This window comes from Podarcis gaigeae (assembly GCF_964106915.1).
Source record: "Podarcis gaigeae genome assembly, chromosome: 9".
NCBI classification, from domain to species: Eukaryota; Metazoa; Chordata; class Lepidosauria; order Squamata; family Lacertidae; genus Podarcis; species Podarcis gaigeae.
The window spans coordinates 77,164,821-77,185,954 of record NC_139685.1 but is presented as its reverse complement, the minus strand read 5'-3'; the positions used below and the strand labels follow the sequence as shown (position 1 = coordinate 77,185,954).

Here is a 21,134-nt window from a genome sequence, read left to right as displayed (position 1 = left end):
TATTGAGACACTGGATAGCTCCATTTGCCAGAGCATAGTGCTGATAATGCCAAGTCTGCAAGTTCGAGCCCCATAAGGAACAGTTGCACATTCCTGCATTGCAGGGGTTGGACTAGATGATCCTCAGGCTCCCTTTCAACTATATGATTCTATGATTCTACCACCTGGGACGAACAATTAGTCTCCTGCAGCCTATGAACCCACTGGTTGCCCTTATTTAGCTTGTAAGATAGTGACCATGGAGATCAGAAGGGACAATGGGGCATCGGACATACAAAGTAAGGAAACAAATATTGGTATGCATTGCAAATACAGTGGTACCTCAGCTTACATACACTTCAGGTTACAGACTCCGCTAACCCAGAAATAGTACCTCAGGTTAAAAACTTTGCTTTAGGATGAGAACAGAAATCGTGCTCCGGCGGTGCGGCAGCAGCAGGAGGCCCCATTAGCTAAAGTGGTGCTTCAGGTTAAGAACAGTTTCAGGTTAAGATCAGACCCCCAGAACTAATTATGTTCTTAACCCAATGTACCACTGTACTTAACCCGAGGTACCACTGTAAATGCATTAAACAAAGGCTATGATTGGATGCTTCCATTCTTTATTTTTGTAGCCATCTACTCCTGTGCTTGCAGAATAAGGAGTTTTCAAGGTGACTTTGAGGGCTGATGCCAGAGATGCCAAAATCTAGATGGCAGAGTGTGGATTGTGCATTAAAACAGTTGGTGTGGGTGATCTCTTGTTTTTGTGTAGAGATTATGTGATCCAGTTTCATTCATCTTAAAGGTGTCTTCTTAAAGCCAAACATCATTAGGCACCTTCTTACAAATATACCGTATGTGCTTCCCACAGTGTGATGCTATCCAGCAATTGCTTCCACAGTCAAAGGTCAATGCACCACAGTTCCCTGGTCTTGGCTCCCTGGCATTCCAGTACCTAAAAAGAAAAGAAACAGCAGCACTGATCAATCAAGATTGGATGTCTACCTCCTCACCCGCTCCCTGTGCCTTCTACCATTAAAAAGATGTTCAGCTTTTTCTCTCTTAACATCCATCCATAATTGTGGTGGATTTTTCTCCCCATATTTTAGAATTCTAAACTCAGATCTGCTCTGTACTGTTGTGGGTGTTGGAGAGAGAATTTTGGAAGAGAGATCCATACTCTCTTGTAGGAGAGATAACACAGTAGTGATTGTTGTGAGCATATAAAAACTTCTCACATCCATCACCCACTCCATGCATGAGGATAGCAGTGACACTATACAGAAACAAAAATAGCTATGTCCTCAAATGAAATACAAAATATAATCTATAACCACAAATGTATAACCACATATGAATCTTATCAAAATCTTACATGACGGTTCTAAGTTTACTCTAATCAATTATCCATAGTTGATAAAGGTATCATCCTAGCCCCATACTTATTGTCACTACTACTAAGGCATTGCATTCTCCAGTGTCCATTGTATATTGAATCAAGCCCCACTACACAGCACAAAGATTCTGTGGTAAGTGTAAATCTGTAACTCCCTTATTTTTAGCTCTCCAGGAATCTATTAAATTGATGTTAATAATAATGGTGTAATAGGTGTGTGTTTTTTTACTCCCATGAGATGTTTGGGTTGGATCTGCCCTTTGATCAAGTCTAAGATCACATACAACAGTGGTTCCCAATTGGTGGTCCACGGACCACCCACCCAGGGGCTCCATGGCACCATCCACATAAGAAAAACTGCCACAGAGATACAGTATCAAAATGTTCAAAGGTAGGGTGGTCCATGGTTTGGCTTTTGAAAAACAAGGAGTCTGCAGTACTTAGCTACCATTTCCCCCCGAAAGTAAGACATCCCCCAAAATAAGAACTACTTCCAGTTTTGCCTCTTGCTGTTATATAAGGCCTCCCCCGAACATAAGGCCTCCCCGGAATATAAGGCCACCAAAGCTACCATAAGGCGTTTGACTCCTCTGGACCGTAGTGGCAGGTGCAGCTGCGCAGCTCACTGATTGGCCGCAGTGCAGCCGGAGCTGTTCAGGCAGTGTGAGGTCTCTTTAAATCAGAGAGCCCTCGCTGCCGCCAAGACAAGCTGCCGCCAGCTGCTCGCTCTGCCCTGACGGAGTGTGGCTGACTCACAATTAGACAATACATGTGTACCGTATTCTTCTTCATGGAAAAATAAGACATCCCCTGAAAATAAGACCTAGAGCATCTTTGGGATCAAAAATTAATATAAGACACTGTCTTATTTTCGGGAAAACAGGATAACTGGGAACCACTGGCATACAGGATTTAAGTTCCCAGCTTGTATTATACAACCCCACTGCCCATTTGTAAAGTTTACTCAATACCTATGCCCAAAAGGATAAGTGGTTGGTATTGGGTGCAACAATGGAGATGAATGGAATTGGATTTTGATCCAGGAGACCTTGCACAAATAGAAAGCAGCCCTCTGTTAATGCAGTCTTGGTAATAAATGCCAGACCAGCTCGCTGTTCTACTACCAAGCTGTGGATGAGTGAGATCTTACTCTGATCTTGTACATCCATCAACACGGTTGAAAAGTGTTGTTAGATACTTAAAGGGAACCATGAACTGTCTTAAACTGCTAGCTGACAGGAGGTTGGACTAGATGACCCTTGGGGTGTCATTCAACTCTAAATTTCTATGTGTCTGTGATTCTATCCAAGAGAGTGACATGAACTAACCTCTCTCATACACATGCCTCATCTGCTATTATTTTAGGTTAGAGATTGCTGGTTATTCAGATTGTTTAGCAGATAACTGTAGAAATATTTTCCTAAAGACAGTGTTGCTCAGCTTTAGGTTCCTGCAACTCCTTTTGAAGCTGAGCTAATCAGAACAAACCATTTAAAAGGATGCCTTCACCCTCTTCTGAATCACCGCATTCACTAGGTTAGAGAAGCAGGAAGAGGAGCCTTTCTGTCTCTGCAGCCTAGTGAGAAGCAGCAGCCACTCATCTGGGCAATGATGTGGAGGAGTACATATGTAGGTCTTTGGTAGTAGAGAAAAGTGCATGCAAAAGTACATTTGGAGAGGGAAAGAATTAATTATGTAAACTGAATCCGCAACTTTTTGGACGTCATACCATTAACAAATGTTTCTTCAAAAACTTACGTGATTGAAGCTACTATCCCTGACAGCCATGTCCATGTCACTCCCTTGTCTTTAAAGAGTCCAATCCAAAACCACCGTTTACGGTCTTTTACTTGCTTATTCACAAATTGCTAGAGTGAGGTGGGGTGGAGAGAAGGAACAAACAGAACATCTTTCTAGACATTGTATTTTCTCTTGGAGACTATAGTCCTTTACAGACATTCAACAAGAATAAAACAAAAGGAGTAGATGTCATCATTGAAGGCCCAATTCACATATTTTGAGGAAGCAGTGATCAAAAATATACAATGTATTCCAAGTATGGTTGCAGTATCGATGCATTACAATTTTGGCAGTTTTATTTTTGATCCATTTCCTAATGATCCCTTCAATGGAATTTGTGATCTGATATGGATGACATCTAGCAGGACAGTGACCTATGTGGCAAATGCTCCAATTTCTGCATCCATGTTTGTTGGTTGGTTTCAAAGACACTGGAATCAGTCTGGTTGTGGTATGCTTGATGGCATGATGATGGGGTCTCATACATGTCTATGCCCTGTAGCACCCCAGTAGCCCCTCTGCCAGGGCTAAGGCACTGGGAGGGGTTTATACCCTGTAAGCTCCTCTAGAGTCATCTCCATGATACTCTCATGCCAGAGGGTGGTGAGGGAAGCCTTCTTTCTGAGCACTCAGTACATCTCAAATAGCAGAGGAGGACTCTACAGGCAATCAAGGGGATAGATGCCCCTCAAGTATCTACTCCTCCTCCTTCAAGGCCTCCTTGCTGACTGCCAACTTCAGTCTATTAGAGTTCAGCAGCTCCAAGAAACCTTAGTTAGTCCCAGATGGTAGCAGCTGCTCCCTGTCCCACCCAACCCATGGCTTGACTGATGGAGTTGCTGTCTTGGTTGCATACCAAGAACTTCTTAACTGGATAGTGATAATAGGATCCCTTTGGCTCAAGAAGATCCCCAACCTTTCCTATACTCAGCTTTGATGCTCACCTGTTCTTCCCATGTTTCGAAAGAAATGAGCTTGGCGCCTTCCATCTCACACTTTTTTTGGGAATCCACCCATGAGTTTTGCTCATGAGAAAAGAAATAGAATGTCCTTTCATATATAACCCAACCATCATTCAAGTTTCCAATAAGGTGGTCTTTGAGTCAAGCCAGATATGGAGGAAGAATAGAAAAAGAAAACAAGATAGGCAATTTAATGGGATAATCTCAAAGGGTGCCCAGAACAGAGTCTGTTTCCATTGTGTTGGGTGTGTTTCAGTCGGTAAGGTTCAAGAATGTGGACAAGGAGCTTGGATTGGTCAGGACATCTGGAACTATGGGGATGGCCCTGCCTGGATTCCCACCCCTCTTATCAGGGTGACTGGTCTCCTGCAAGGCTACCACACTGGATGTTCAGGTCCACCACCGGCATGTGGACTAAATGCGCTGCCGCCTGGCTGATGCCCCAGATCCAGCTACTGCTACTACACCAGAGCACAGGGACAAGGTGAACGATCAGCCTGGCTCACAGAATGATGCACCTGATGAGAACCCTGTTTTGATTTAAGACATGATATCCAATCACAGGACATTTGAGGATTTGGGCTATTGCCATTGGCCCTTTAACTCTAAGTTATGATTCGCAGCTTGGGAGTGGGAGTGGCCCAGGTCGTCAGAAATGCATAAAGCAGTTGCTTTGTCCCTGTTGTCCAGTTCCATTAGTTTAATAAAGGTTCATGTTGTCAATGGATCTTGCCTCTTGTGAACCCACCTAAAATTCATTAGCTATATAAGAAGTGGTTCCAATGAAGGAGAACCCACTTTAGAAACCTGTACAGATTAATAGAGGACCCTATCTTGACCTAGCTTTGGGGTCTGGGAACAGGTCTTTTAGCTGACCTGTTTTGATTGTCTTTGTTATAGCAAAAAATGGCAAAGTCTTTTCTTTCCTAACCATAGAGGCTAAATCAACAGGATAGCTGAACTGAATATCTCTGATGTTTCCCTAGGGTGGCTGGATGCAAAGGAGAGCAGCACTCTGCTCTGGCTCTAAGAGTTTTCAGCTAGAGGAGGGGCTTTCAGCTGGTGCCGAATCAGGGCAGGTTCCCACTGTACTACAATTCTTCAGCATTGTAAGGTATCTTACCAATTTCTTTTTGCAGTTCATCATTTCTGTTGGCAAAATATCGCATTTCCTCTGATATGTTTTGAGCTACAGCGAGTATTTGGAAGTCTAAAAGATTTGAAATTGTTCAAGGCAAAAGAGTATCTGAAATAACAATCTGCAAATATTAAGAAACCATTTTCAAGCATTTTAAAACACTTTAGCCTGAAACAAGAAGCAGAGCTGAAGGATTGGGTTCTTATGAATATGAGGACAGACTTGATTCTCTGTGGCTGAGATCACCAATGAAAGGCCTCAGAAGGATCCTGCAGCTGGATCAGACCAAAGACCCATGCAATCCATGCAGCCAGTGTGGTGCAGTGGTTAAGAGTGGTAGACTCGTAATCCGGAGAATTGGGTTCACATCCCTTCTCTTCCACATGCAGCTGCTGGGTGACCTTGGGCCAGTCACACTTCTTTGAAGTCTCTCAGCCCCACTCACCTCACAGAGTGTTTGTTGTGGGGGAGGAAGGGAAAGGAGAATGTTAGCTGCTTTGAGACTCCTTCGGGTAGTGGTAAAGCGTGATATCAAATCCAAACTCTTCTTCTATCCTATTCTCATATTATAAGTGGCCCATGAAGTATCTCTAATGTTCCCTTCCTATGTCCTCCTTTTCTGCTGGGAATCACAGGGTCAAAAACCAATTCCCACCTGGAGTCCCACAGTAAAGCCAAATATACAAAGAATACTTTGTAGTTTTCAATTATGCTTTGTGAGATCTAAGAAAACAGAGGCGCCAAAACTCTTTTTCTGATGAATACTGGGTTTCATTCAGCATAGAGCTAAGGAGAACATTATGTCAGTGCAGGAATTTTCCTTGTGCAATGCCATCTTCAGCCCCTTTCCCTCCAATCTGTTCCCCACCCAGCAGAGCAGTTTTGGTGATGGCATGCAGGGAGAAGGGGGAGGGGAGTTCCCTTGTGCTAGTGCTAAAATCTTGCAGAATCACAAACATTGTGAATTACAGTTTGATGGGGGGCGACAGTATTTCTAGTGGGGAGATGTGAGAATCACAACCATCTGCTTTTCTTTCTGCTGAGCAATGAAACAGTGATAAACTCTATTGGGTGTTGAGTTTCATTCAATACAGTATAGTTATTGCTCACACAACATGAATCCCAAACTACAGAAATTGAAGCCTGTTTAAATTAAATAGGGTCTAGCAAAAGTGAGGATGTGCATAAAGAAATGCTTACCATCCTTGTCTTCATGTATTGTATCAATCCCAACAACAAAGGTCCGAATCATATCCACTGCCATTTGAACCTCCGCTCTTTCTTTTACTTCCCTTTGATCTAAGAAGGAGGTAGGTAGAAAAGAAATGAAGAAATTGTGTTCTAGCACCCTGGACTGATGAGCTGGGGGAGGGGATTCTTGGTTTCAAACTGCTTTTAATATTGAATTTAAATTGCTGACTTGTAATGCAAATAAACATCAAATCAACAAAAACATGACTATGACTTCTATTAATATTTTCTTCTCCCGGCCCTTGATTGTGGCTCCCCTGGTGGTTGTGGGTTGTGATACATAAGTACAACATTCCTTGTTTTCCTAGAGTCGACATGCAGGGGGATTTTTGGTCCAGCCAGTTGGAACTTCCTTTTTCCTCCTGGGCTGGGACATACTTCCTTTTGTATGTGACTAGAGGTGGGCATGACCTTACCTGTTCAGGTAACAAAAGCAAAGGGCATGCAGCACCCTCTCTCTTTTCCATCTTCCTTATGTCATGTGAACTGCAGTAACTGCCAATCTGCAGTCACTGGGATTAATCCCCCATATGGGGTAGAACCAGATGTATGTACTTTTTAACTACTTTTGTTTTCAGGGATCCATCTGTGAACTGAATGTGTGAGTAAACCACTTTTATATACTTTACACAAGATTGTGGTATGTTTATTCTTTTAAGAGGGATATAAGGGGACTTACCAGGAACCTAATATTAAGAAGTTTAAACAAGCCTGCAACCAGTTATCTGGTGTGCATTTAAAAGGGGAATGTAAAACTCTGCTAAGTTATAGAACATGATAGCTCAAGTTAGGAAGGATATTAATAAACAATATATTCTGTCCTGCCTCCCTGAACATTCCTACAGTGGTCTGAAGTCCTGTTTACATTTGGCCTGTTGCTTCTGTCATTAAATGGTTGGCCTTCCTTAGAGAGCTTTAAATTTTGGGGGGTCTAGATCATGGGTAGGCAAACTAAGGCCCAGGAGCTGGATCTGGCCCAATTGCCTTCTAAATCTGGCCTGCAGACAGTTCGGGAATCAGCATGTTTTTACATGAGTAGAATGTGTCCTTTTATTTAAAATGCATCTCTGGGTTACTTGTGGGGCATAGGAATTCGTTCATCCCCCAAAAAATATAGTCCAGCCCCCCACAAGGTCTGAGGGACAGTGGACCGGTCCCCTGCTGAAAAAGTTTGCTGACTCCATTCTAGATGCACATTTCCTCTTTGTCCTACGGATGTGCATTTGCCAGGCTGCCTCATGCTCTGCCACGTGCTTAAAATATGCAAACTCTTGGATCATTTGATTCCCTCCCCCCCACGATTTGCTTACTTTGGAGTGCCCTTTAAAAATGAATTAGCTAAGCAAGGAGATCATGTGTTCATCTATCTAATGCTATTTTTCTCCCTTGTTCTCTTAAAATGGCAATGGCGCCCACCTGAGAGGGCCCAGAACAGAGTCCTGATGAATTCCGGCTGAAAAAGGCCCTGCATATATCTAGATATTTAGGTAAGCTCTGGACTCACCCACTTTGGCCATGGCCTTATCCTCTGCAGCCTGTTTCCCCCAAGCACTTTCCTTCAGGGGACTGGAGCCCTAGCAGAGGGCAGGCTGGCGAGGATCAGGAATGGGGGCTCTCCCCCAGCAAATGAGGATTAGTTGGGAAAGGAGCAGAGAATGGCAAGCTGGGAAAGGGGATTACCCAGGGTGTTCCAGGGACTTGTGTTAGCCTATTCTTCTGTTCCAAGTGCTGGAACTCACTTATTCAGGGAGAACAAAACAGTGTCGTTGCTCTCACTGGGTGACAGCTGTAAGTCAACCCTTGAAATCAAGGAGGGGTGAAATGGGTAAATGGAAGGTGGATCCTGCCATCTCTTTTTGGAAATGCTATTGGAATTGAAGCAAAGCCCGCGACAGTAGTATCAATGTACGCCAATTGTATACTTACATAGGAGGAAAATCAGCAGTGTCAACACAGTAAGGGCGATAATCACAGATACGATAATGAATTCACCCCTGGGAGATTTCATGAGGGTTACAAAGTCCTGAAAAACAGATGCTTGAAGAAAGACAATTCTGCTTTAGCCATCGGTAGCCAACATATCATTGCTACCCCAGAAAAAAATGATTTTCATACACTGTGGTAGCCATTAGCCAGAGATATTCACTGGTTCAGGGGGTGGGTCCTTGGGAAGGTAAGGAGATGAAGGAAGCAAGGCGAGATGCCTTGCTGCTTGAGGAAACTTCTCTATCTTTTTTCTTTTAAAAAAAGTTTTAATCTATACTTTTCAAGTTTATAGATTTCATTAGTTTTACAATCATTTCAACATTTCAAAGTTTGACTTCCCCCTCTTTCTGTGGTTCCTTAAAATTATTTTTTAATATATTCTGCATATCCCAATTCATTTAACTTACTCATTTAATTATCTACTTTAAATATATACTCTTATGAAACTGCACATTATTATTATTATAATCCTCCTAATGTTTTTATCTGTTTTCAATTTATTTGTAAATATTCAATAAACTATTTCCATTCTTATCCTTCCTGTAAGTTTCAACATTTCTGCATACTTCATAAGTTTTTGTAGCCATTTTTCCTTTGCTGGGACTTCTGCTTCTTACCACTTTGGGGCAAGTAGCATTCTTCCTATTGTAGTAGCATACATAAATAAATTTCCGTACAATTTAGGTAGCTCTGTCCCTATAATTCGAAAAAGAAAAGCTTCTGGTGAAGCATTGCCACCCCACCCCAGTCACCATTCTCCCCCTCCCCCTTTTACCCCCTTTCTTCCTAATGCAACACTAATGTCTCAATAAATGTAACTGATCTGTAGAAAATGTAACTTGAAAAATAAGAGTCATTGCACATACTTTTGTAAGCCAAGAAATCTTTAGTAAAAATATAAAAAGAAAGAAAGAAAGAAAGAAAGAAAGAAAGAAAGAAAGAAAAGAAAAGAAAAGAAAAGAAAAGAAAGAAAGAAAGAAAGAAAGAAAGAAAGAAAGAAAGAAAGAAAGAAAGAAAGAAAAGTTAAGTTTCTGGGGTGTGTTTTTTTTACAAAAAGTTATTTTGAACATCCATTTCAATTTATTGTATATCATTTCCCAGTAAGCGTTAACCTTGTTGGATACCAAAGATATATCATTCCTTTCATATCTTGATTGCATATTATTCTTTGTGCTAATACTTCTAAAACTATTATAAACAACAAAGGTGACAATGGACAGCCTTGTCTTGTTCCTTTAGTTATTTTACAGTTCTCAGTCAGGACGCTATTTACCATCAACTTAGCTGACTGGTCAGTATATACTGCCTTAACTCCTTTTATAAAATTGTCTCCACAACCCATATACTCTAAAACTTTAAACATAAAATCCCAGGAGACATTATCAAATGCTTTCTCAGCGTCTAAAAACATTAAAGCCACTTGTTTTTCATTTCTCACTTGTAAATATTCTAATATACCAGTTACATTTCTAATATTATCTTTCATTTGTGTTTTTGTCAAAAATTCAGCCTGGTCATAATAATTACCTCTTTTAATACCAGTTTCAATCTATTTGCTAATACATTTGAAAAAGTTTATAATCATTCAACAGAGATATAGGTCAATAATTTTTTTAGTTTTTTAGTCTCTATCTTGTTAAGAAATCAGAGTTATATAAGCATTCTTCCACAATTCTGGCAGTTCACCTGTCTTTAAAATCATATTCATAATGTCACTTAATTGTTATATTATATAATCCTGCATCTACTTATAGTATATTGCTGACAGACCATCAGTTCCTGGTGCTTTCAAAGGTTTTGCCTGTAAAAGTACTTGCTGTACTTCCATCATTGTCACCAGTGCATTCAAAATTGTCATTTCATCTATTGGTATTTTAGGGATTATACTATCGTCTGGATATTTTTGCATTTTCCACAATATAGTTTGGTATAAAAACTCATTAATTGATCTATTTCTTTAGGATTTTCCACAACTCTACCTCCTATGTTAATTTGATTTATACAGGCTTACTCTTGCCATTTTGTTTATTTGCCATGTTAATAATTTCCCTGGTTTATTAGATTGTTCAATTGTTTTTGTTTTAAATATTTAATTTTCCACTCTATTTCTTGATTTATTATAATTGAAAACTGTGTTTGCAGTATCTTAATATCCTGTTTCACCCTTTCTTTTCTAGGGGAATTTATTGATTCATTTTCTTTCCTATTTATTTCTTGTAAAATTTGTTGCATGGGATGCATCCCTGCTTTACTTGCATCCTATACCACTTTCAAATTTGTCTCCTGATTTAGATTGATTTCAAAACAATCTCTTAATGTTCCCCCCTTTTCTAATATCTCTTGATTATTTAATATATTCTTATTTAGTCTCAATGGTAATTTTGCTCTGTTCTTAATTCTATAATAATAGAATTGTGATCTGATAATGTCCTGGGTAAAATTTCTACCTTCTTTACCTTAGTGTAACAAATCTCTATTGGTCCATACAGAGTCCGTTCGACTCACTGAATTATTCTCAGTTACAGATAGGTGTTGGTCTGCCATAGTCAAAACAAAAAAAAATCCTTCCAGTAGCACCTTAAAGACCAACTAAGTTAGTTCTTGGTATGAGCTTTCGTGGTATCTGAAGAAGTGTGCATGCACACGAAAGCTCATACCAAGAACTAACTTAGTTGGTCTTTAAGGTGCTACTGGAAGGAATTTTTTTTTTGTTTTGAATTATTCTCAGACAAGTAAAATGTAAATTGTCTGTCCAGTGGGTGTTTCTCTCTCCACATATCAATTAGACTTAAGTTTTCTGTCATCTGAAAAAGGCCTTAGGTAGCTTCCCTTCTTTTGTATCACTTCTTATAGTCCTGTCCCATTCCAGGGAAGCTACACCATTCATATCTACCATCAAAATTATCTTTTCATTCATATATTCAAATAAGATTTCCTTATCTAGTCAGCTTTTTTCTCATTTGGTGCATCTACCTCTATTAACATTCTTATTCTCTCTCCTTGTGATGTTATCTGCCTTATCAGATTCTTCCTTACTCATCTTTAAATTGTTTTGGATCTAATTCTGGTTTTATATGCATTACTATGCCTCTTTTCTTTGTATGGTCAGAGGCCACAAAGTCCTTTCCTAACCTTTTATTGATCAGAACTATTCTGTGTTTCATCACAATATGCGTTTCCTAAAAGCAAATCACATCCAAATTTATTTATTTTTACCACATTTTCAATCCCATTCCTTTTTGTGTTATTATTGCATCCATTTACATTCCACATTAAGATTATCAATGCCATTTTGTCCCTTATTTATTTATTTATTTATTTATTTATTTATTTATTTATTTCTCTCTCTTCTCCCCCTCTGTTGATTCTTCTTCATGTCGTGGCTCCAAACCAAATGCTCTTTCTCCTGCTAATTCTTTTCCATATTTTCTCCAGAATTTATCTGTTTCTGTGGGATCTCTACATCTCTGCTTTCTCCCTTTAAATGTAAAGGAGACTCCCGCAGGGTATTCCCAAGGAAAATTGATTTTGCTGTATCATGGTGCATCCGTCAATTATTTGTAATTTGCTCTTTTCATAAGCAGTCTCATCGGGATTTCTTTCAAAATTATTATTCTCTCATCATCAATATGAAAGTTTTTCTGATGGTGCCTCTGTACTACTCTGTCTTTAAATCTCTTTGAATAAAAAAAATCAATCACCCAACAGATTTTTTTACCTTAGCATATCTTGATTTTACACACAAAAAATTATCCACTGCCACTTTAACAGTTTCCTCATCCATTTCAATCAAATTGGCAAGTTCTTTCATTATTTTTTTCACTTAATTCCACCGCCGTATCTTCTGGCAAATCTCAAAGTAAGAATCAAATCTTTTAGATGTACTTGCAAAACTGTGATCTCATCCAGAGTCTGTTCATAAAGCAATTTTATTGCTTCAGTGTACTCCCTCATTCTTTCTTGTTCCCTCTTTGTTTCTCTTACCTCCCCTTGTACTTTCTTAGATGATTCCTCCAAGCTGGATGTATTCAGCTTTAAATCCTGTACTGTTTTATCTAATTCTGAAGTTTTATGTGACAGTTCTGTAATTTCTGCTGATAGGTTTTGAAATGCATGCACATTAAAATCAGCCTTCTGTCCTAGTCTCTGTATACCCTCCCCCATCTCTTTTCTCATTTCTAATGAAATTCTTGTCAAATCAGACTTTTTGTCCCCTTCTACAATTGAAGCTTTTCTCTGACTTGGAGTTGTGATGGGCCAGGAGGTGGTTTCTTGCCGACGTTAGCATAGCCATAGTATAATGTCACTATATGGTAAAAGGTAAAAAGGTAAAGGTACCCCTGCCCGTACGGGCCAGTCTTCCCAGACTCTGGGGTTGTGCGCCCATCTCACTCAAGAGGCCAGGGGCCAGCGCTGTCCGAAGACACTTCCGGGTCACGTGGCCAGCGTGACATCGCTGCTCTGGCGAGCCAGAGCTGCACACGGAAACGCCGTTTACCTTTCCGCTAGAAAGCGGTCCCTATTTACCTACTTGCATCCAAGGGTGCTTTCGAACTGCTAGGTTGGCAGGCGCTGGGACCGAGCAACGGGAGCGCACCCCGCCGCGGGGATTCGAACTGCCGACCTTTCGATCAGCAAGCCCTAGGCGCTGAGGCTTTTACCCACAGCGCCACCCGCGTCCCACACTATATGGTATCTTTCCTTTATTATAGGGAAATACTTAAAAAGGAAATAAAAAAGACCCTGCAATTATTTTTTTTGGCCACACTGTGTCATTATATCACTATATTTCCACCCTTTGTCCCCAGTTAGTATCTAACCCCATCAGATCCCAATAATAAATTGTAAAAAGGTGCAGAGCAAATAAAAATAAAAATTAATTATGTATTACAAAAATTAGTTATGTATTACAAAAAAATAAAAAAGAGCAAGATAAAAAAATCAGCAATCTACAAAGTAATTCAGATTAAATTCAGTCTCAAAGTGCCCCTCTCCTTTAGGTTATCAAAAGGAGGCAAAGGAAATAAAAATATATACAAAATATGCATTTTTAAAAGGAAAAAGGAAAAAGAAATGAAAACACAAAGTCCCACTTTCCTTTCTTCCCCTCCACAACATTTAAAGATCTTTGTGATTTGACCCGATTGCTGGAAGATATTTATTAAGTCACAAAAATCCTGCATCCATAGCTTTAGACAAATCACAAGTCAAGCATAATTCTTCGGCTGCAATGCTTAAAAATAATCACTAGCCTGCACTTCTTATTCTCATTCTTAATTCAGTCCCTGCATATTTTTTACATGCAGATCAACAACCGCATCCGGGGAGGGACCTCTTCTTTGCCACCTTAGTATGTTTTATGGACACTACCTTAAATTCTTTTTCTTGCCTTGTCGAATTGGTCTGAATTCCTTTGTTTGGAAATGTCACTGCTTCAATGGAGGCACAAGAGGCAGCTTGCTGTGGGTCTTCGATTGTGCCATGTGTTTGAGCTCAATCTGGGATTTTCTCAGCTCCCTATGGAGCTTTGGGAGAATCTAGAGAGCATATTTTGACACCACTGGACCCTTCAGAAACTGAACTTTTCCTTCAGGCTTTTTTTGAGAAGGTGCTTTGCCTTATCCCCATTCTTTGATCCTCACAGAAATCAGGCTGCTCAGAGCAAGCAGTCTCTGTCATCCACCATTATCTGTATCCAACAGGAAGTGCTGGAGGAAAATTTCTGATGAATAGCAAATAAAAATGCTAGCAGAATTAAAGTAAATTCAGCAGTATATAATTAAGTTGGGAGAAAGTGAGAAAGAATTACATGGAGTAAGTTATACTTAAATGGAGTAACTTATGTGGAGTAATTAGAATTTGCAGTAGCAGGAGGATAATAATTAGAAGGAACCATGGATGGGGGGAAAGGGTGTTTATGAATAAATGTATTTGGCTGGGGTTTTTTGTAAATGTGGAAATTTGTAAAAGTGTGGCATTGGACAGGAAGGAGCAGGCAGAGCAAAGAAAGCGATATTCGCCCTCGCTTGTTCCAGCCCCATCCGACTCCCAGGATACCAGGCAGAGGCTGGGAGGAGTGAGGGCAAAGATCACCCTCACTACTCCCAGGACCCTCTCGACTCCTGGAATGGAGTTTGGGAGGAGAGAAGGTGAAGATCCCCTCGCTTGTCGCAACGCCCTCCTGGCTCCTTGTCTCCCAGGCAGGGGTGGGGGCACACATAGGGTGCCCAGTGATGGTTGGGGATGTTAGCCCCTCAATATTGCAGGGCCTGAGATCCTTGCCTCAACATATTTACATGGCTGAAGCCCCTTGCACCTCCTATACCCAAATCCCTGGACAAGATACTCCCTCTATACACATAATTCCACATACAGAAGCTGGCCTGGCCTGGCTATGGGCTCTGTTTTGATGATGGGGCAGCAGGCTAACTGAGGAGGTGCAGTGCAGCTTGTGTGGTCTACACATCTCTACCCACCCCAGCACCTGCTACCTGAGTCAACTGCCTCATTCTGCCTAATGGTAGAGCCCTTCCTGGCTGCACACAGTAAAGGAACACCACAGCAGGCAGCCAAGAGTGGGCTGAATCCTGGGGTTTCTATGGGGCTTATTGGATCTCTGCCACCCAAGTAGCTGCGTAGGCCTCTCTCCACACTCTTCCCTGGCACAACATGTCTGGTTCCACTTTCTATCTGTCTCTCCATCAACTTCCCTTTCCCATGCATTCCTCTACTTTATCAGAAACCTCATCCCATATGACTGTGCTGTATACAGACCACCATTTTTAGTTCCTGGTTGTTCTGCTCCTCCTGGAGCTGCAGCCTTTGTAGGCGCTGCGGGCTTTGCGGGCTTTGCGGGCGCTGGCTTCCCCATCCTCTCAGTCTTGTCTGTGAAACAACAAGCTAGAATGAGACAACAACAAATGGAGAATAAGGCTATGAGCACATTAGGTATAGAGCGGCAACTCTCAGTATTAGACAAACCAACATAAAGATGTTGTTGAGTCCAATATAACTGAAACGTCTTTCTTTTTCTTATTCTGGCTAAATCTCAGTTTTAAACCAAAAGAGATGTTCCATATGGATTCCAAGGCATTTTTAAAAATTGTTTTAGGTAATATAGCACATTCTCATTTTGCATCCTATCCCTCTCCCTTAACTCCTGGACATCTAGCTTACAGGACTCCAGTAAGATGTTCCCCATTTAATAGATAGTGTGGGACCTATGAGGTCTTCAGATGTTCCTGGGTGTCAACTCCCTCCATCACAGGGCCACATCTTCCCCACCTTTAATGGAAGGTATATTCATTTAATTATATAACTACCTCCTGGTCATCAGAAAAGATGGAGTACTAGATCCGGTCTCAGTTGGAGAAATCCAATTGACTTTGGAGACTATGTGTTGGTCCTGGAAAAGAAGTAGGGGGAAGCTGTTTTCCAGGCTCTCCAAGTGTGCCATTTATTTTATTTTTTTGCAAAGTCCCAGCCTAACATCTGATGCCGTGGCTTAAAGAAAGAAGAGGACTGTTGTCTAATCCCATTTCAAAGCAATCTGAACTAGCAGCCCTTGATATGCTAGTAAATGGGTTTTTCCAAAGAATTGTATTTTCTGGATCATGATCTGGATCAGGATTTACAACCTGGAACCATGAATCTTAGCAGGGCACCTGTACACAGCCCTAGAATATACCACCACTCACTTTCATTGGGTGACCTGAATTCTAGTATTTAAAAGAGAAAAACCATCTGTAGTTTATAAGAGCTCCCTATCATTTTCCCTCTTGGTGACCTTTCTGTCCTGGAATGAGTCTCTGCAAATATCATAGCTTGTAAGGAAAATGTTACACCCATCAGACCTCTTTCTGTATGGTTACCTTGGTATTGTCATGGAACAATCTTTTCTCTAATTTCTTCTTAAGGTTGTTTCATCCTCCCACTGGCTAAGAACCACCTCCCTTGTGATGTCAGGCATTCCAAAACTCCTCCAATTTAGGCTATACCATTTCCTGATTGGCTGCTCATCATATTCAATCAGCATGCCACATAAAGCATAAGCCCAGGAAAATGTTTATTTCAGATCTGTTATACTATATTTATATATTTTCAAAAGTTACTGCAATTTTATTTTTGAACGATTACAAACATATATTTTATTCAGTCTCTAAGAGCTGCAGTTTTGCATGCACAGCTGTCAGGACTGCCTCTAGGTCCCAGCTCACAGAGGACCAACGCCAGGTTGATGTAATGTACAAAAGTCTTTATTGAAGTTTGGTTTCCATTCCAACGCCAGAGCGTGCAGCCCTACGTCTTAACCTTAGATCGGCGAAGTCCCGTCTGACTCATCACCCCTTCCGCACCAGTTTAAGATCCTAGCCCTACTCCACCTCTTCCGTTGTTCTTTCCTCCTCTGGGTCCTCCTGCCCCCTGGGGTTTCCTCCTTTCTGGACTCTTCTGACGCTGACCCCCCTGAGTCTTGCCCCTCCTTCCGGCGGGCTTTAGGACCTGGCTCCCTATCCGGGCTACCTGCTGTGCCGCTCGCCTGTACATTTGAACTTGGCGCGCGCGCCCAGCCGGTAACCTTCCTCCTGACCGTTTCCCCGCTCTCCGATGGAGGCGTGGTCAATCCTGACTCATCTCCTCTCGCTGGTAGTGAGAACACTGGTCCCGATTCCTGGGACTCCTCCCCCCCACTGCGCTCTGGTGGGGAAGCTGGTCCTGATTTCCAACTGCTGCTCTGGGAGTCCCCGCTGGCCCCTTCCTTCTGGGGTTTCCCCCTTGGCACCCCCCTTGCCCTGGCCATCGGCGCTCCCTTCTGTGAATCTTCCGATTCGCTGGAGAGGCTCGTGGAATCCCTCTGACCGCTGTCACTGCCTCCACCCCCCTCGGATTCCTCCTCCTCGCTCTCCATCTCCGCCCACTCCTGTGCCTCTGCTCCTGAACCCCTGACAGCAGCTTTCAAAGTTCTCAGAGATTTGGGCTGTTTCTGTCCTTTGGTATATCAGCTCAAGGTTTTTAATTTCTGCAGTGAGAATCTTAGTCTTCTATTCATGCATTTGTCACACCTATGCAGTGCCCTCTTCATTGCATCCCACAATATAAGGGTGCCTATGTCTGGCAAGTCATTTTTCTTTATTTTTTCCCCCCTCATTCTTTTTTATTAGTTATTTCCAAAAAGAACACAAGGTAACACACAAATACAAAGAAAATACACAGAAAAGAAAAGTTAAAAATAATAAACAGCAATTATCATTTCCATATCATCCATAACATAGTTGTCTCTTACGGGGCTTCCTTCAGCCTGTCCGTAAATCATTCGAAGCAATAAATAAAATTACACGTTTCATTACTTATATTGTCATTATACCGATTCCTAATTCCTGTTTGCTTTGCACAATAACTCTTAGTCTTTCACAGTGCGTCTCTAAATCCCTTTAGCGTTATTTGCCTTTCACTAATACATTCCAGATAATCTACATACTTTTCCCAATCTTTGGTGAACACTTGGTCTCTTATGTATCTAACTTTTCCTGTTAATCTATCCAACTCTGCGTAATCTGACAACTTAGATCTCCACTCCTCCACCGTTGGGGTTTCCCGTAGTTTCCACTTCTGGGCTAATACTACCCTTGCTGCCGTAACCGCATAGTATACCAATCTGCGATCTTCCTTTTTTATCTCTTGTCCTAATATCCCTAGAAGAAAGATTTCTGGTTTCTTTATGAACGTGTACTTTAATATCTTCTTCAATTCAGTGTGTACTTTCTCCCAAAATTGTTTCACCCTTCTGCACTCCCACCACATATGGTAGAAGGAGCCCTCTATGTCTTTACATCTCCAGCACTTATTATCCACCTTATACATTTTTGATAATTTCATGGGTGTCAAGTACCACCTATAAAACATCTTCATGACGTTTTCCCTTATCGAAGTACACGCCGTAAAGTTTACCCCCTCCTTCCAAAGTTTCTCCCAATCCTCAAACTGTATACTATGACCTATATCCCTTGACCAATGGATCATCACCGATTTGACTTCCTCATCGCCTAAATTCCAGTCCAACAACATCCTATATATCTTAGATATAATTTTCACTTTATTGTTTATTATTTCTGTCTGGAATTTTGAGTCTTTATCTGCATAGCCTCTTTCTTTGATATCTCTACTAAACATCTGATTCACCTGATGGTGATGTAGCCAATCGTAAACATGTTCCTTTGTTTGCTCATACGGTTTTAGCTTCCATTTCCCTTCAACCTTAGTTAGTAGCTGATCATAAGTTGCCCAATTTCTTCTCATATTAATGGTTTTTGTACTCATTACTTCGAGAGGTGAAAGCCAATGTGGTGTTTTCGGCTCTAACAGATTTTGATATCTTTCCCAAACTTCGATTAGCGGCCCTCTAAAAATGTGATTCGCAAACCCCTTGTGTTCTTTCCTTTTGTTCTTCCATAAGTACGCGTGCCAGCCGAATCTATTATCGAAGCCCTCTAAGTCGAGCAGCTCCGTATTCACCAATTTTACCCATTCTTTTATCCAACATAGGCATGATGCCTCATAGTACAGTTTCAGATCCGGCAGGGCAAAGCCCCCTCTTTCCTTTACGTCTGTCAGTAATTTAAACTGAATTCTGGGTTTTTTGCCCTGCCATATGAATCTTGAGACTATCCTTTGCCATTCCTTAAAGATTCGACTCCCTTTGATTATAGGGATGGTCTGGAATAGAAACATCAACCTTGATAAGACATTCATCTTGATTACATTAATCCTTCCCCAGAGTGACAATTTTAGCCCTCCCCATTTCTCTAAATCTTTCTTTATTTCCTTCCACATCGGCTCATAATTATTTTTAAATAAGTCTATGTTTTTAGGTGTTAACCAGATGCCGAGATATTTGACTTTTTTGACCATCTCTATCTGCGATTGTTGTTGGATTGTTTCAATTATCTTTGGGTCCACGTTTTTTCCTATCATTTTCGTTTTTGTCTTGTTTAATTTAAAGCCTGCCACTTCTCCAAATTGTTCTATTTCCTTTAATATTTCCCCTATTGCCGTTGCTGGTTCTTCTGTCATTATTACTAAGTCGTCGGCGAAGGCTTTGGTCTTATAAACATTCTGTCCTACTGATACTCCTTTTATATTATCGTTTTGTCTTATTGAGTTCATAAGGACTTCTAACACACTTATAAATAGTAACGGAGAAAGCGGACATCCTTGTCTTGTTCCCTTCTGTATCCTTATCTCCTCCGTCACCATATTGTTTATGATCAATTTGGCTTTCTGTTCTGTGTATATTGCTTTTACCCCATTAAAGAAATCGTTACCCACATCCATGTGTTCTAAGTTCTTCAACATAAAGTTCCATATCACGTTATCGAATGCCTTCTCGGCATCTACAAACACCATTATAGCTTGTTTGTCAATCCTAACAGACAGGTATTCTAGCATATTAATTATATTTCTTGTGTTGTCTCTCATCTGCCGACCTGGCAGGAATCCCGCCTGGTCCCTGTGAATAATTTCTGATAGCAAAATCTTCAGCCTTCTTGCCAGAATTCCTGCAAATATCTTATAATCTGTGTTTAGGAGTGAAATTGGTCTGTAATTTTTAACCTGGGTTGAATCTGCATCCTGTTTGGGGATAAACGTAATATATGCCTCTTTCCAGGTCTCTGGGGTTTCTCCTTTCTTTAAGATATTGTTCATAATCGTTTTTAGAGGTCCCACCAAAATAGATTTCATTTCCTTGTAGTAGCCGGCTGTGAATCCGTCAGGGCCTGGTGCCTTACCCCTCTTTAAATCTTTAATTGCCTCCTCTATTTCCTCATTTCCAATTGGTGTATTCAAACGTTGCTTTTCCTCTATTGAGATTTTTTGCACCCTTTTATCCTTCAAGAATCTCTCTATCCTCCTTAAACCAACTTTCTCTTGATCTTTATACAAATTCCTGTAATAGCTGAGGAATTCGCTCTTAATTCCTTTGGGGTCAGTTCTTTCTACTCCCTCCACTGTTATTTTATTAATTACACCTTGCTCCTTCCTTTTTTTGATTTGCCAGGCAAGCCATTTGCCTGATTTATTCGCAAATTCAAAATTTTTTTGCCTTAGTTTTTTAATGTTCCACTCCACCTCTCTATTTATTATTATAGCAAACTGGGCTTGTAGAATTTTAATTCTTTCCTTCGCTTTTTGACAATTTGGTTTTTGTGATAGTTTTTGTTCGTTAACCATTATCTGTTTTAGAATTTCCTCTTTGTTTTTCTCTCTATTCCTATTTTTGATTGCATTCTGTTGGATAAAAAACCCTCTTATTACAGCCTTACTCGCATCCCAGACAACGCTATCCTTTGTTCCTTTATCACCATTATCTTTAAAATAGTCTATCAGTTTTTTTTGTGCCTTTTCCACAACTTTCTGATCATCTAAAAGGTGGTCTTTTAATCTCCATCTGAAGGTTCTTGTCTCTAGGCTTTCCAGTTCCAGCTCTGTTGGGCTATGATCTGAAATTACTTTTGGTCTTATTTCTATTAATTTAACTCTTGGACACAGTTCCTTTGAGACCCATATCTGGTCTATGCGTGACAGCGATTGGTTAGGCTCAGAATGAAAGGTGAATTGTTTGTCA

At 40.8% G+C, this 21,134-nt stretch overlaps 1 protein-coding gene and 1 long non-coding RNA gene across 2 annotated transcripts; both read right to left on the bottom strand.

Annotated features, from left to right (window-relative positions):
• Positions 1-585: 585 nt before the first annotated feature.
• LOC310852838 (C-type lectin domain family 4 member M-like) lies at positions 586-8,852 on the bottom strand. Its single transcript, XM_083756954.1, has 6 exons — positions 8,456-8,852; positions 6,479-6,577; positions 5,264-5,350; positions 4,123-4,274; positions 3,137-3,246; positions 586-937 (listed from the first exon to the last, which is right to left on the bottom strand). Exons 1-6 carry the CDS (start codon positions 8,535-8,537, stop codon positions 796-798), a joined length of 672 nt encoding a protein of 223 aa, XP_083613080.1. The 5' UTR covers positions 8,538-8,852; the 3' UTR covers positions 586-795.
• A 2,383-nt stretch (positions 8,853-11,235) lies between these two features.
• LOC310852894 lies at positions 11,236-16,196 on the bottom strand. The gene is made up of 3 exons (XR_014568393.1): positions 15,838-16,196; positions 13,200-15,415; positions 11,236-12,821 (listed from the first exon to the last, which is right to left on the bottom strand). It is a non-coding gene; the product is annotated as an uncharacterized lncRNA (long non-coding RNA).
• Positions 16,197-21,134: the final 4,938 nt, after the last annotated feature.